At 41.7% G+C, this 14,596-nt stretch overlaps 2 protein-coding genes across 2 annotated transcripts; both read right to left on the minus strand.

Annotated features, from left to right (window-relative positions):
* Positions 1 to 3,369: 3,369 nt before the first annotated feature.
* On the minus strand, positions 3,370 to 5,042 carry SPINT4 (serine peptidase inhibitor, Kunitz type 4; the record flags this gene model as incomplete). Its single annotated transcript, XM_079783428.1, has 2 exons — positions 3,370 to 3,551; positions 4,928 to 5,042. 2 exons carry the CDS (start codon positions 5,040 to 5,042, stop codon positions 3,370 to 3,372), a joined length of 297 nt encoding a protein of 98 aa, XP_079639554.1.
* Positions 5,043 to 13,785: 8,743 nt separating this feature from the next.
* On the minus strand, positions 13,786 to 14,239 carry LOC307107700 (leptin receptor gene-related protein). The gene has a single exon (XM_079785131.1). It carries the CDS (start codon positions 14,219 to 14,221, stop codon positions 13,826 to 13,828), a length of 396 nt encoding a protein of 131 aa, XP_079641257.1. The 5' UTR covers positions 14,222 to 14,239; the 3' UTR covers positions 13,786 to 13,825.
* Between the last annotated feature and the right edge of the window lie 357 nt (positions 14,240 to 14,596).

Consider the following 14,596-nt stretch of genomic DNA (forward strand, 5'->3'; position numbering starts at 1 on the left):
TTCTCATTGTTGGGCCAGGTGGGAAGAAGTCTAGAGAGTCCTTGCTCCTTGGTTCCCACAGAGTCAACGTTTTTGTCTAACTTGCTAACTAGCCTAGCTCCCAGTAATAATAAGAATGGATGTTAGTAGAACTGAATGAGAAAGGACCAAGGCTATAATGATTTGAATAAATATCTCCTAGGATGCTGGACATCTTGTGTTTTGCATAAAGTCTCTCTCCATTGTCATATGTAAATATGGCAGTGAATGTTCTGCTCTTCTGTCTTTGGGGGAGAGAAAGTAAGATTTCCTATTTCAGTGGAAGGCACAGAGCATGAACTTTAGATGAAAGAGATGTGAGGCAGCAAACAAGGAGGGTCATTAACTTTTATTTTATTATTTTGCTGTTGCATTTTCTGCTCTATCTGGAAGAAAACTAATAATGGAAGGTTCTTGGGAAATGCTGAGGCACCCATGTACTTAGTAGCAATCCATCAAGAGAATAAGGAGTCTGTATTGGACCCGGCAAATTCATTGTAGGTATATTTCACTCTCAGTTGTGCCTCTTTTCACTGTGTTATCACATATTCCTTAATCCACACTTATGGCCTCAATGAAAATTCTCTTGGTAGAGCAGAAAAAGAAGGGTTATATTTGATCTGAAGTGAGTGAGCCTGACCATAAAGGGGGATATGGTTGATGCTTCACTGGAGGGACTCTGATGCCCTAGAGCATGTATAACACGTCGTCCTAATGGGTAAAGTTTTATGGAAGCTAGAAGGCATGAAAGCCTGAAAGGTGGAAAGATTAAAACCTACCCAGGAAGTCCCAGCATGAGCTCATTTTCTTCTGTCTAGAATGTTCATTTAGGTTACCCAATGTATAAAGAGACTAGTTAAACAGAAGTTCTGGTCAAAGATAAGAAATATGGAATGCATTTGGAGGAAGGATGTTATTAAAACTAGCTACAGCCTTATAAGGTGTAGGACAAATATCTAATCTATTGGTCCTTGTTTGTGTTATAGAATTAAACAAAAATTTTCCATTTTACCTACTGTTTTATGTAAGACTAGAGGCCTGGTGCAATTTGTGTGCTGGCGGAGAGGGGGTTTGGTTCCCTCAGCCCGGCCTGCACCCTCTTGCAGTCTGGGAGTCCCCTCACAGTCCGGGACCCCTTGCTCCTTACCACCCGCCTGCTCACTGCTCCTTAACACTTGGCTCGCTGCCAGAGAGGTGGGAGAGGCTCCTGCCATTGCTGCTGCACTCGCCAGCCGTGAGCTCAGCTTTTGGCTGAGCAGTGCTCCCCCTGTGGGAGTGCACTGACCACCAGGGGGCACCTTCTGCGTTGAGCATCTGACCCCTGGAGGTCAGTGCACATCATAACGACCACTCGTCCTGGTTGTTCCGCCATAAAGGTCGCTTAGGCTTTTATTATATAGACTAGTGGCTTGGTGCACGAAATTTGTGCACAGGGGTGGGGGGGTGTCCCTCAGCCCAGCCTGCACCCTTTCCAATCCGCGACCCCTTGGGGGATGTCCAACTGCCAGTTTAGGCCCGATCCCAACATCCCTTTCACAATCCCGGACTGCTGGCTCCTAACCGTTCACCTGCCTGCCTGCCTGATTTGCCTCTAATTGCTTCTGCCTGCCAGCCTGATTGCCCCCTAAACACTCCCCTGCCGGCCCGATTGATGCCTAACTGCTCCCCTGCCGGCCCAATTGCCCCCAACTGCCCTCCCCTGCCATGACCCACCTCCTTCTCTGGGACCAGCCTCCACCGTGCCACGTGAAGCTATGGCACCCCCAGGCCTCACTGCGCAGAGTGGCCGCCGAGCCCCGCCTCGGCTGTGTGCATGGCCATCTTGTGGCAGCCATTGTGTAGTGGCCATCTTGTGATGACATCGCTCATGAGGGCCACCTAGGCTTTTATTAGTATAGATAGGTTGATTGATGTAGAAACTTGCTACTTTATACACTGGCTGCAGAAGTTCCTACCAGGACCCAGTGAGTGCTAAAAGAGAAGGGACTGTATAGGCAAGGCATTTTGTATAAAACCCCTCATTTTGAATTTTTCCAATGTTTCCTCAAATTAGAGCACAGGTTTGGCACTTTGTTTTCACTAATGAGCTCAACATAAGAGAGGAGGAGATACAAACCTATGCAAATTTGGTTGACCACAGCTGAAAGTGTCACTATTGTGTGCATACGTGAGGAATGGTTCAGGAGGGAGAAGGGAGCTAATGGACAGGACCAGGTGACATTCCAACTGTGCATACGGCAGGGGGAGAGATATTCGGAGAGGACGGAGGCTGACACAAGGTTATCTCATTTTAATGGTTATACAGTTATTTCTCAGGAAAGACAAAACTAAAGTCAAGAGAATAGCAAACAGATGGGAGTTTCAAGGAAATCTTTCAAAGATCGTAACATTTGTCTTCAGATAGTGTATCAGGCATTTCCACCGCCGCCCTGGTTTGGCTTTAAATGGCCCCTGTTTGAGCAAAAAAACACAAAAAACAAAACAAAACACAACAGATTTATCTTATAGCTTTTGGAAAGTCTCCATGGATTAATTTGTCATTTTTATCTCAGGGGAAGCCCAAAGGATGCCATCTCTTTCAGTTCCACTGGTTAATCTCTCATTCTTTCATTTTCTCAAAACGTAGTTATTGCCTACCATGTGCCAGGCACTACAAAGATTCACTAGGAGTACTACATTAGTAGAACAAAATTTCTGCTTTTGAGTTACTCCCAAGGTCACTCTCTATCTTCCTCTCCTGGGAATCAGCTATACCATAGCCCTCTCGCTCTCTTCTTCTAGTTCCTGTGACTGGGGAATGGTCAAATGTGGGCTGGGAGCCAGCTTAGTTGTATAAAACACCACGTTGCTATGGAGAGTTTACGGGTCTGAAAGTAGGATGATTAGGTTTGGGTAACCTGTGCATGTAGTAGGATGGTCAAGTCCTGGGTGACCATCAGATCTGGTTAGAAACCTTCTTGTGCCACTTAATAACGTGACCTTGGGCCAGTTAGTTACCTCAGCTGGGTTTGGTTTCCTCATCTGCCACATAAAAATAATAATGCACACCTACTTTAGGATGATTTTAATTTTAATTTGGACCAATATACGTAAATTGCTTAGTGCAGTGTCTGGCACAGGGTAATTGTCCCATAAATGGTGGTTATTATTTTCTCTCTGGATTTTTTTTCTCTCTCTGGATTTTTGATGTTCTAATTGCAAAATGACAAATGACCCTGAGATTCAACCCAACTATTAAACCTTTCGATTAAGACAGTTCTCCCTCTTCCCCTTCCCAAATCAGGGTTTATCTTGGGGTCCCAGAGCCTCTTCTTTTCCTCTCCCCAAGGACAAAGGACAAAATTGGATTCCTTACGGTACTTTGTACTCTTCCTCACAGGCTACTTGACAATCTATTTTAAGCTGGTAGTTGTTAATGTTGCCATCACAGCCAGTGAAGATAAAACTTTGACATCTTTGGGAGGTTTTGTTGTAGAAATATCTAAAGTGGACTTCATAGCAGCTGCCAGATTTCGGGTCCATACCGCAGGGGTCTGCACGAGAGGTTCTCATTGAGTTGGGGGAATTTGTTAGGACTCAGCAAGCGATCTTGTTTTCACGGGCCCTTAAAAATTACTCACATTCATCTGGAAATATTCCCATATTCAAAGTCACTGAAGGACGTCTGGTTTTCTCTTGGAATTAGGATTACTTGGTAAGGTTGCCCTTGGACATGTAAATTGATTACATCTCCAGGTTTGGCAGTGACTTGGAGAAAAGGAGGCTCTGCCAGAAGCTTGTGCCACGTTACAAGGTTCCCATTTCATTTTATTTATCTTATCAACGCACAATCTCCTGCTTTTCTGTACCTTCATCTTTCTCTCTCAACTGCGCACATAGGACATATAATTAAGAATGCTGACTCTCCAGTTTTCGTATATTCACTATCCTATCTACACCCCAAAATTCAGGTAGCTGTGCCTGCTGCTGTCCTCAAACCAGGATACATATCAACATGAATAACCATGAGGATGATATTCTTGCTTTCACATCCTGTCATCTTTCCCCCTGTTGCCTTCTCAGAGGCAAACCTGTTTTTTTTGTTGTTGTTGTTGTTTTTTTTTTTACAAGAGTCACATAGGCAGTGGCCAAAATAGCAATAACAGGGTTGTATTGGCAACTCAGAGATTATTGTTTATCTTACCCAAGTAGCCAGTCTGGAGTTTACTCTCTGGTAGAAGTAGCTCTTTAGGTACAATTACATGCATAATATCATTTCATGCAAACATCCTCTGAAGCAGGCATTTCTTTGATGTACATTTTACACAAGGGGAACTGAGGTTAAGGGATAGTAAGTGATTGACTCCACCAAGGGCACACAGTTGCTAAGTGGCAGGGCCAGAATTTGGGCTCTCTGACGGTGTAGACTGCACCACTCCTATGTTCTGGAAACACCGAGTCTGTACACATTACCTGTAGAAGAACGCTATATGGCCTTTCACCTCCACGCTGTGAGCTCCTCTAAACAGGGACCATTTGTCCAAATGTTCTCCATGTGTCCAGAGCCCAGATATTGAAAACGCCTCATTTTTTTCAGTTCCAACCTCCTCTTCATCTAATCTCAACACATACTCTTGATTGGTCTGGGATCTTTGAAATTTGTCATGAAACCCCTAATTCAAAATACGTCTAGTCTTTGGAGCCCCTACAAAAGAGAACGCCACTGCAAAGGATTTATTGGCACCCTAGTTTGTTTTTTTTCTCATCGGACATCCACGAGACCCCTAGAGTAAGTAGTGTCCTGAGTCAAAGGACTAAGTGTGGATATTGACACAAGAGGTGGAACTTCCTGAACCAACACTCCCCCCCCAATACTTTCTCCCTCATTCATAATTGGCCTTTGAATTTATATTCTACTTCAAGTTCATACCTTTGAAGTCTCCACATATCTGTTTCGTAAGTTTAGCGACACCACCCATGATAGGGGTAGCCAGTAAGGCGAAGAGGAAGAGCTCGAGAAGGAATCTCAACTCAGCAGGCTTCATGGTGCCGCAAGCAGCCGATAACACAGTGTTGGTATTAACTGATATTATATTTTGGGCTTGATATTTGAGAGGGCTGAGCCCACTTACCCCAAGGGCCAGGACTGGGCATTACTAGGTGTTGAATTGAACAGGGAATGCTTGGGTACCCAGCCATGAAGCTGAAGGTCCCAGGCTGATTAGACCCCTGATAGTGAGTCCCATGCTCATGTAGAAACCGTAGCAACTAAAGGACTAGAGCCTCTGTATATGTTTAACCACAGAGGGTAGAACCATCAGGGTAGAAAAGAATTGCTTCCTTTGCTGTCTTCAACCTTATACAACAAGGAAGAGACTGATCCTGGTGCAACAGAAAGAATGTAATGCTCACAATAATAATAATGATAGTGCCCTAACCGGTTTGGCTCAGTGGATAGAGCGCCTGCGAACTGAAGGGTCCCAGGTTCGATTCCAGTCATTAGGGGGCGTGCAGGAGGCAGCTGATCGATGTTTTTCTCTCATCAATGTTTCTGGCTCTCTACCCCTCTTCTTTCCTCTCTAAAAAAATCAATAAAATATATTAAAAAAATAATAATGATAGTAACTAACCCTTACAGTACAGTACTTTCTTCCTGTTAGGCAATGTTTTAAGCAATATACATACTAAATCATTGAATTTTCACATGCACCCCAATGGGTTAGGCACAATTATTATCATTATAGATGAAGAAGGAGAAGTTGAGGTTAAGTTATATGTACAAGGTCACTCATGTATTATGTAGTGGAAACAAGATTTGAATTTACTCTACTATATTACTTGGAAACATGGAATACCTTGGTTCTGTTTTCTTGTAAGACTTTTGACATTTTGACTTTCACATTGACACTCTTAAATCACCTGAAGTTGATTATTTTGGGTAAGGTATAGAATAAAGGTCAAGGTTCATTTTTTCAATAGTTCCAGACCATTTATTGGTGGATTCCTCTTGTATTCAGTTGTATGATAACTTCACTTATGTATGTGGGATTATTTCTGAGCTCTTTTCTTTACTCCACTGTATATTCCTTCTCCAAAATCATTCTTAAATCGTTTGAATATTTTTTTTTTAATTTTGAAGAGTTTGAGAAGTATTGGTATTAATTCTTCTTTAAATGTTTGGCAGAATTCACTTGTGAAGCATTCTGGTCCTGAGTGTTTCTTTATTGAAATTCTTTTGGTTGCTGATTCCATTTTCTTACTTGTTAGTGGTCTGCTCAAATTTTCTATTTCATCATGATTCAGTCTTGGTCGGTTGTATGTGTCTAAGAATTTATCCATTTCTTCAAGATTACAATTTATTGGCATATAAGTGTCCACAGTAGTCTCTTATGCATCTTTGTATTTATGGGGTATTAGTTGCAATGCCTCCTCTTTCATTCATAATTCATTTGACCTCACTCTCTTTTTTGGAGAGTCTAGCTAGAAGTTTCTCAGATTTATCTTCTACAAAAAGTAACTCTGAGTTTTATTGATTTTTTTCTATTGTCTAATTCACTTATTTTTGCTCTCATTTTAAAATTTCTTTTCTTTTATTGACTTTATGCAGTTTGTTTTTCTAGTTCTTTGAAGTGTAAAGTTAGGTTGTTTATTTGAATCTTTCTTTTTTCTTAATGTTGTCATATATTGTATAAATATTTCCATTTTAGAAGTGCTTTTGCTGCATAAGGGTTAGTATTTTCCATTTCCATTTATTTTGAGATATTTTTCTAATCTCTCTTTTGATTTATCTTTTGACCCACTAATTGTTCAGGAATGTGTTATTTAATTTTTACATACTTGTGGATTTTCCAATTTTCCTCCTGTTAATGATTTCCAGTTTCATACCATTATGGTCAGAAGAGATATTTATTGTTACTTCAATCTTTTCGATTTAAAAAAAATACTTGTTTTGTGGTCCAACATATGATCCATTCTGAAGAATGTCCTGTGTACATCTGAGAATTAATTTCTTTTTTTAAAAAAATATATTTTATTGATTTTTTTTTTTAACAGAGAGGAAGGGAGAGAGATAGAGAGTTAGAAACATTGATGAGAGAGAAACATCGATCAGCTGCCTCCTGCACACCCCCCACTGGGAATGTGCCCACAACCGAGGTACATGCCCTTGACCGGAATCGAACCTGGGACCCTTCAGTCCGCAGGCTGACGCTCTATCCACTGAGCCAAACCGGTTAGGGCATGAGAATTAATTTCTGTTAGGTCCATTTGGTCTAAAGTCCAAGTCCAAGGTTTCTTTACTGATTACCTGTTTGGATGATATATCCATTATTGAAAACGGGGCATTGAATTTCTCTACTATCTCTATTATTGTATTTTTGTCTATTTCTCCCATCAGATATGTTAATATTTGCTTTATATATTTAAGTGCTTCATTGTTGGGTGCATATCTATCTACTATTGTTATAGCCTCTTGATGAATTGATCCCTTTATCATTGTATAGTGACAGTCTTTGTCTCTTGTGACAGATTTGAAAGTCTTTTAATTTGTTTTTTATTTTTAAAATATGTTTTTTATTGATTTCAGAAAGGAAGGGAGAAGGAGAGAGAGATAGAAACATCAATGATGAGAGAGAATCATTGATTTGCTGCCTCCTGCAAGCCCCCCATTGGGGTTTGAGCCTACAACCCAGTTATGTGGCCTGACTGGTAATCGAACTGTGATCTTCTGGTTCATAGGTAGATGCTCAACCACTGAGCCACACCAGTTGGACATGACAGATTAAAAAAAACCAAACTGATTCTACACAGAGGAAGGGAGAGATCCCCAACTGGGGATTGAACCTGCAGCCTGGGTATGTGCCCTGACTGAGAATCAAAGCTGCCACCATTTTTGGTGTACAGGATGGTGTTCCAACTGAGTCACGCAGACCATAGCTCTTGTGACAGATTTTGACTGAAAGGCTATTTTATCTGATAGAAATATGCCACCCTTGCTGTCTTTTGGTTACATTTGCTTGGAATATCTTTTCCCTTCTCTTCACTTTCAGCCTATCTACATACATTGAATGGCCAGATTATTATGATCTCTGAACGCATAATAATCTGGCCACTCAGTGTATATACTGCATGTTCATAAAGCCTCGAGTATTTTGATGCTCTATTGTTAGTGCATTCACATTAAGTCTATGAATGATATATTATTCATATTTAGCATCCTCCCAGGGGAAAGAAAGAAAAACCCCCAGTCTTTTTTCATTCTGTCTCCCAAGTGTCCTTATTGAGTTGGTGTAGCCCCACTGGAAAGTGAGGGTTTATTGATGTTTTACTCTCTCTGCTGGATGGATTGGGAAGAGAACCCCCAGCTGTAATCTGCAATCTATACTAATAATAGAGGAATTGCAAATTGTCCAGGACGCCATCACAGTAACAGTAATGACTGGACAGCAGGCTGTGTGGGGTGACAAGGCCGGCAGGGGGGTTAGTGAGGGATGACCAAATGACTGAACAGCAGGCTATGTGGGGTGACCAGACTGGCAGGGGCACAGATGGGGGTGACCAGGCCGGCAGGGGGGGCAGTTTGGGGCAACCAGGCTAGCAGAGGGGGGGCAGTAAGGGGCAACCAGGATGGCGAGGGGGGGCAGTTAGGGGTGACCAGGTCTACAGTGGGGACAGTTAGGAGTGATCAGGCCAGCAGGCAGAGGTAGTTAGGGGCAATCAGGCAGGTAGGCAGGTGAGCAGTTAGGATCCAGTGGTCCTGGATTGTGAGAGGAATGTCTGACTGCAGGGGATCGGGCCTAAAATGTCAGTTGGACATCCCCCGAGGGGTCCTGGATTGGAGAGGTTGCAGGCTGGGCTGAGGGGACCCCTGCCCCACTCACGAATTTCATTCACCGGGCCTCTGGTATATCCATAAGCATGATTGTCTTTCTTGGCCTCTTTTATTCTTTTTTTTTTTTTGGCCTCTTTTATCCTGGCCATTCATGTAGTCAAACCCTGGTCCCCCAGCTTCCCATCCTTTATCCCCTCTCCTGAGAAGAGTTGGACCCACCTATTAGATCTACTTCTCCCCGATTTCCTATTCCTGTCACTTATTCTTCAATAAATTAAATAAGGTGAAGCATCCAAGATTCCATCCTGGAGGCTCATTTTGATTTATTCCAGGTACTATCCAGTCTACCCATGTTCCCCTCAAAGCAAGTCATGATGTATAGATTTCATTAGTTGAGGAAAGGGTGGTAATTTATTTATCCTTTTCCTTAATGTACTTCCTTATATCCCACCCTTTTAAAAAATTCCCAAATGTTTCAATATTGATGATAATCATAAAATCCCATATTTCTTTAACAGCCAGGAGTGTACAAAGTATTTTGATGCTCATCAGTTCATTTGATCATTCTCTTGGCGCAACCCTGTGGAAGGAGAACAGCAGAATTGCTTATGCCATTTTCCTAAACATGACTCAAGGCTCACAGGGGCAGAGTTGGAAGTGATGGAGCCAAGCAGCTAAAGGTCCAGGTTTTATGGAGCTTGAGCGATTTTGGGAACCGTATTTTAGAAAAACAATGCATAACTGTGAACACAAAATTAGGTATGGAAGTGGACATTTATTTGGAATAAAAAAAATTACAACCAACCACAGGCTAACAAAAACTTACAAATATATCAAACACCAGGAAGCCCAGAAATATAACATATTTCATTGTTATTACCCAAAATAATACTACTACTAATATTATTATCTTAGAGCTGGAAGCAATTTAAGTGCCTATTGTAGATGAATGTAATATATAGTGAAATATTATTCCACCATAAAAGAATGAAATATTTCCATTTATGACAACATGAATGGATCTAGAGCAGTGGTTCCCAACCTTTTTTTGGCCATGCCCCATTTAAGTACCTCTAAAATCCTGATGTCCTCCTGTGACATATAATTCTTTTTTTAAAAATATGTTTTATTGATTTTTTACAGAGTGGAAGGGAGAGAGATAGAGTTAGAAACATCAATGAGAGAGAAACATCCATCAGCTGCCTCCTGCATGCCCCCTACTGGGGATGTGCCCGCAACCAAGGTACGTGCCCCCGAACCCGGGACCCTTCAGTCCGCAGGCAGATGCTCTATCCACTGAGCCAAACCAGTTTCGGTGACATATAATTCTTATTATTTAGAAAAGTGAACTCCTATTCACGTGGAGGAAGCCTAAAAGGCCATTAACTTGGTCTAAACAAGCTTCTAAAGAACATGGCATTCATGACAGAGAAAAATCAAAGAATGAAAGGACAGTTGAAGTATTGCGAAAGACATCACTAAGAAATTGTTAAAATAATAATATGAAGTGATATGAAAAATAGCAAATAAAGCTTCAAAACGTATAATAGAGAATTGAAATGCATAAATATGTCACAATATATATTTATATACTGTGTATGAGGCCCGTAGAACCATAAAAAATGCAAAAAATTCACTGTAATAACTCATTCTCAAATTGCCCCCCTTAAAAGTCAAATTGCCCCCCGCCCCGTGGGAACCATTGGGGACCATTGATCTAGGCAGTGGTCAGCAAACTGCGGCTCGTGAGCCACATGCGGCTCTTTGGCCCCTTGAGTTTTTAGCAAAGGCCAGCTTAGGAGTACCCTAATTAAGTTAATAACAATGTACCTACCTATATAGTTTAAGTTCAAAAAATTTGGCTCTCAAAAGAAATTTCAATCGTTGTACTGTTGATATTTGGCTCTGTTGACTAATGAGTTTGCCGACCACTGGTCTAGATCAAGCATGTCAAACTTGCGGCCTGTGGGCCGCGTGCCTCGTTTATTTGGCCTGTGTTAGCCTTTGAGTTTGGCATGCTTGATCTGTAGGGTATTATGCTAAGCGAAGTAAGTCAGACAGAGACAAATACCATGTGATTTCTCTTATATGTGGTATCTGAAAAACAAAACAAAAGAACAAATAAAACAAAAAGAAACAAATTCAGAGATACACAAAACAAAGATGGTTACCAGAGAGGGGAGATGGTGGGCAAAATAGGTGAAGGGATATTAGCTTCCTATCTCTCTCTCTCTTTCTCTCTCTCTCTCTCTAGAAGACTAAGTGACTGCCCAACCAGCTGGTAGATATGACGTGCACTAACCACCAGGGGGCAGACTCTCAACGCAGGAGTTGCCAAGTGACAGCAAGTTTGCAGACTACCCTCTCGAACTCCAGGACCCCTCGGGAGACGTCGGAGAGCTGGCTTTGGCCTGATCCCCCACCTGCCGGAGGGACCCTGCTCACCCCGCAGATATCCTTCTAGCCACGGCACTGCCCCAGGTGTGGCCAGCTGGGGAGGGACCATGGGAGGTTGGCTCCAGGGTGTGTCCAGCCCTTCTCACCCAGTCCCGCCCCACCCCACCTGCCACCTTCTAATTAATTTCCTTTCAATGTACAGGAATCCGAGCACTGGGCCACTAGTTATAAATAAGTAAGTCATGGGATATAATGTACAGCATAGGGAACATTGTCAGTAACATTGTAATAACAGTGTGATGACAGATTGTAACTAGACTTATCCTGGGGATCATTTTATAATGTATCTCTATACACTGAGTGGGCAGATTATTATGATCTCTGAACACATAATAATCTGGCCACTCAGTGTATATCCTATATAATAAAAGGCTAATATGCAAATTGTCCCCTAGACCAGGAGTTCGACCAGCAAGCAGGCTGGCCAACTGCACATGTCCCCTCCCTTGGCCAGGCTGGCTGGACAACACCCATGCACAAATTCATGCACTGAGCCTCTAATATATATATATTATATACACTGAGTGGCCAGATTATTATGTGTTCAGAGATCATAATAATCTGCCCACTCAGTATATATAAAAGGCTAATATGCAAAGTGTCCCCTCAGGAGTTTGACTGGGAGACTGGGAGTTCGATTGCTCACTATGACGTGTGCTAACCACCAGGGGGCGGTGTGGAATGAAGGAAGGCCCCTGCCAGCAGCTGGAAGGCTCCAATTGACCCTGATTGCCAGCCAGGCCTAAGTATCCTACCAGTGCACGTGATTTCATACATCAGACCTCTAGTATAAATACCAAATCAGTAAGTTATAAACTTGAAACAAAGGATATTTTATGTCAATTATACATCACTTTTAAAAAAAGAAATAATATATATTTATAATACCTTTATTTATACTTTGTGGCTGATTATTCTATGTTGTTTCTTCTTATGACAATGGTTTTTGTATCTTATTTCTATGGAGAGAACAGAAATGTAACTCAGTCTTTGCTCTAACATGGTTGATTAAAATTTTAAAGTTATAGTCCTGGAAATCTAACATGCAACATAGTTATTACAGTCAATAGTACTTTATTATAATCTTCAAAGTTGCTAGGAGACTAGATTTTAATCATTTTCACTACAAAAATAAATAATAATTATGTGAAATGATGGAGGTATTAGCTAACACTATGGTGGTAGTTATACTGCAATATGTAAATGTATCAAATCAACATGTTATATACCTTAAACTCACACAATGTTACATGTCAGTTATATCTCAATAAAAGTAAGTTATTGATTATTTAGGAAAAGTTCTTTTTGGGTTCATAACACTGGTAATGCCACATCTATAACTTTCTCCATAGTTTCTGGCTCAGGTAGGGCAAGCCCTTGGTGAATTCTAACTCATTAATTTTTTTTAAAAAATATATTTTTTATTGATTTCAGAGAGAAAGGGAGAGGGAGAGAGAGAGAGCAAAACATCAGTGATGAGGGAGAATCATTGATCAGTGGCTTCCTGCACGCCCCCTACTGGGGATGGAGCCTGCAATCCAGGCATGTGCCCTGACTGGGAATCAAACCATGACCTCCTGGTTCAAAGATCAATGCTCAAACACTGAGTCATGCCATCCGGGCTCTAACTCATTGATCTCGATCTAATGGACTTTCCTTGTAGCCTAATAGCCACTCATCCAGCTCTACCAAGTCCTCACCACCACCCACATTGTGCTTATCCTGGGGTCATGATATGGCTATGAAGCCTTGAAGGCTGGCCCCAAGCAGTTGCAGTTTAGCATCTGATTGATATTTCTCCTTGAGGTGAAATATGGGATCAATTTGCTTGATGAGTGCAACCAAGGGCAGATTGTCAGAGGAGGTTGTCTGGATGTGAACGCAGTAGTACATTCAGACCACCATTAGGGCATGCAGTACACCGCCCTGGGTTGGGACAGTGCAGCCTAACTCCATGCTTGGATGGGCTCTTCCTTCCTCTCTTCATTCTAAGTGGAGATAGCACTGAGCCTTGGGAGGGGAAGGTGAGGGGCCTGAAGCTTAAGCTTCATGAGGTTCATGGTAAATTAGCCTTTGTGAACAAGCTAAAAAAGCTGTGTGCCAGTCAGATCTTACTGGGGAGAGTGGTCTCAAATTTAATGCTTCTCAATACCATCCTGACAGTGAACTAAGAAAAATAAAATGGTGGAGCCTGTGGGGAAAAGGGGGCTCATTAGTCTTTTTCCCCCTTCTGGATTTCTTGAACATTTATGGATTACACCATGTTGCACCTCCAGAGAACTACTGCCACTGAGTTGTGTGTTGTCAGCCTATGCTTAATCATCCTTAAAGAAATAGCCCCAGAAGACTTCCTGGAATCTAACATGAGGCTGCCATGGGGGGCGGGGGGTGTTCACCTTACCACACAATGTTTCCTCTTTGAGAGCATGGGGAAGAGCTTGTGTCTTTTGCCATTTACCACCATGCATAGTTCTACTTTTCTTTTTTTTTTTTTTTAGTATGAATTATAAGAAATTAAATGTGTTTTATCAGAATATAGTGCTACCACTGCTCCCAGCTAAAATCATCTCCTCTTCCAAATACAAGGAAAAAACCTTGAATTGTAAGGAAAATGACTGCATTGCCTGCCAGCACAAGGCCACACGCTCCCCATTTGATCACAGCCACACGAGCAAGAATAACAGGAAATCCAAAGGCAGAAACAACAATTCCAGTAGTGAAAAAATATGCCAGTTCCCGACAGGCACTGCTTGTTGCATCAGAGTCATACGTTGCTCTTTTGGCAATGAAATGAGGAATGGGAGAGATGGCGTGAAATATCAGGACGAACAAGGGCCAATAAACACCATAATCCTCTAAGGCACATCCCAGCATAAGAAAAGTCAGTCCAATAGCCCCACTGAAGGATAATAACACAAGAGCTTTAATGCCCGCCATGTCTCCCGAGCTGGGGCCGCGGCTCTCTACTTTTCTTGAGTATCTTCTTGGGTTAACCTCATGCTTAGTCTAAACTTTGTAACTGATTGTGCTCCCCTTATCCTGCTGTTATTACAAAAGCCGAGAGCCAATTTTATGACATCTTATAACGAGTGTCTATGATCCTATACCATGCATTTGCTATACTACTCTCCTTCATGAATCTACCATACTTTATTATCCCTTATATTTCCTTTGCTCTGTCTTCTTTATATAAACGAAACTAAATTTGTTTTCTTTTCTCCATATTATGTATTTTGAATCTTGTTAAGCTGCCTTAAATTCTTCCAAAACAAGGTTGAATATCAATAAATAAATGACTACAACTATAAATTA

The sequence above is a fragment of the Cnephaeus nilssonii genome, assembly GCF_951640355.1.
Source record: "Cnephaeus nilssonii genome assembly, chromosome: 11".
Lineage (NCBI taxonomy): Eukaryota > Metazoa > Chordata > Mammalia > Chiroptera > Vespertilionidae > Cnephaeus > Cnephaeus nilssonii.